Raw genomic sequence first — 1,100 nt, forward strand, 5'->3', positions numbered from 1 at the left:
ATCGATAAGGCTTTTGACCAAAGGGACCTGACTGGAGACGCGGCTATCTGGATGGTACCCGGACAGGACCTTCCCGGGGAGCAGGACGTGGTAGCCACAGCAAGGATCGGTATCGGCAACAGGGGAGAGTGGGCACAGAAACCTCTCAGGTTTTATTTACGAGGAAACAAATTTGTGAGTGTCGTAGACAAGAAAAGGGAGAGCGAGATGGCAGCGATGGGACACTTCTCTTGCAGCTGACGGGTCTTGCGAGTGCCACCGACCAGGACTTGAGCTGCGCTCGGTGCGGTGGCCTCCAGCCACGTCTCGGCGTCAGCTGGGGCAGACGGAGCCGCTCGGAGGTTTTACCAATAAACGTGCTTTATCACGATGAATGGGGCAAGGTGGAATTTCATTTGTGGGGCAGCCTGGTGGGGGTCTCCCTGCCAGAACTTTCAGATTCCAGGTTTTGGAATCTGAAGATTCCAAACTTTCAGATTCCAGGTTTTGGAATCTGAAGGCCACTTTCTCCCGTGCCAGTGGGTCCAGGCTTAGTTAAGGTGGGTGAGCAGTGAAGGCCCACAGCTCCGACCCTCCGTGCTGCTCCCCTGGCCCCAGCAGAGACCGTCACTTGGTTGCTGCCTGGGGATGGGAGGTGGGAGAGGTCCAGGAGGGAGCTTAGTGATGTCTACAGCTACCGAGGGGGAGGGCGTAGAGCAGACCGAGCCAGGCTTTGCCAGACAGGATGAGAGGTGATGGGCACAAGCTGGAAAACAGGAAATTCTCATTAGCTGTATGGAAAAAATTTTCACCAGGAGGGTGGTGAAACGCTGGAAGAGGGGCCCGGAGAAGCTGCGGGACATACAAACCACCACTGGCCAAGCTCCTGAGCGATCCGATCTGACACGCGGCAGAGGCTTGGGCAAACGACCTCCAGGGACCCCGTCCAACCTGCACCAGCCCGCAGCGTCCAGCCTAGAGAAGGTTTTGTTTTCCCGGCTGCTCTTGAGACCAGTCCCAAAGTTAGCAGGGTGTGAACCCCCCCGAAAGCCCCAGTGTGGAGATTCCTGCCATGCTGCAGCCTGCTGTGAGGTACAGGGGGAAAGAACCTCTAGGATTCA

General features: G+C 56.9%; 1 protein-coding gene across 1 annotated transcript in view; it reads left to right on the plus strand.

Annotated features, from left to right (window-relative positions):
• The window catches only part of LOC104509954 (DNA-3-methyladenine glycosylase-like), a gene marked incomplete at its 5' end in the record, with an annotated part of 398 nt that extends 158 nt beyond the window's left edge, over window positions 1-240 (plus strand). The window contains one exon of the mRNA XM_010152060.1: window positions 1-240. This exon is cut by the window's left edge and continues 158 nt beyond it. Within this exon, the coding sequence (XP_010150362.1) occupies window positions 1-240 (240 nt within the window).
• Window positions 241-1,100: the final 860 nt, after the last annotated feature.

Source organism: Eurypyga helias, unplaced genomic scaffold, assembly GCF_000690775.1.
Source record: "Eurypyga helias isolate BGI_N326 unplaced genomic scaffold, ASM69077v1 scaffold42735, whole genome shotgun sequence".
NCBI classification, from domain to species: domain Eukaryota; kingdom Metazoa; phylum Chordata; class Aves; order Eurypygiformes; family Eurypygidae; genus Eurypyga; species Eurypyga helias.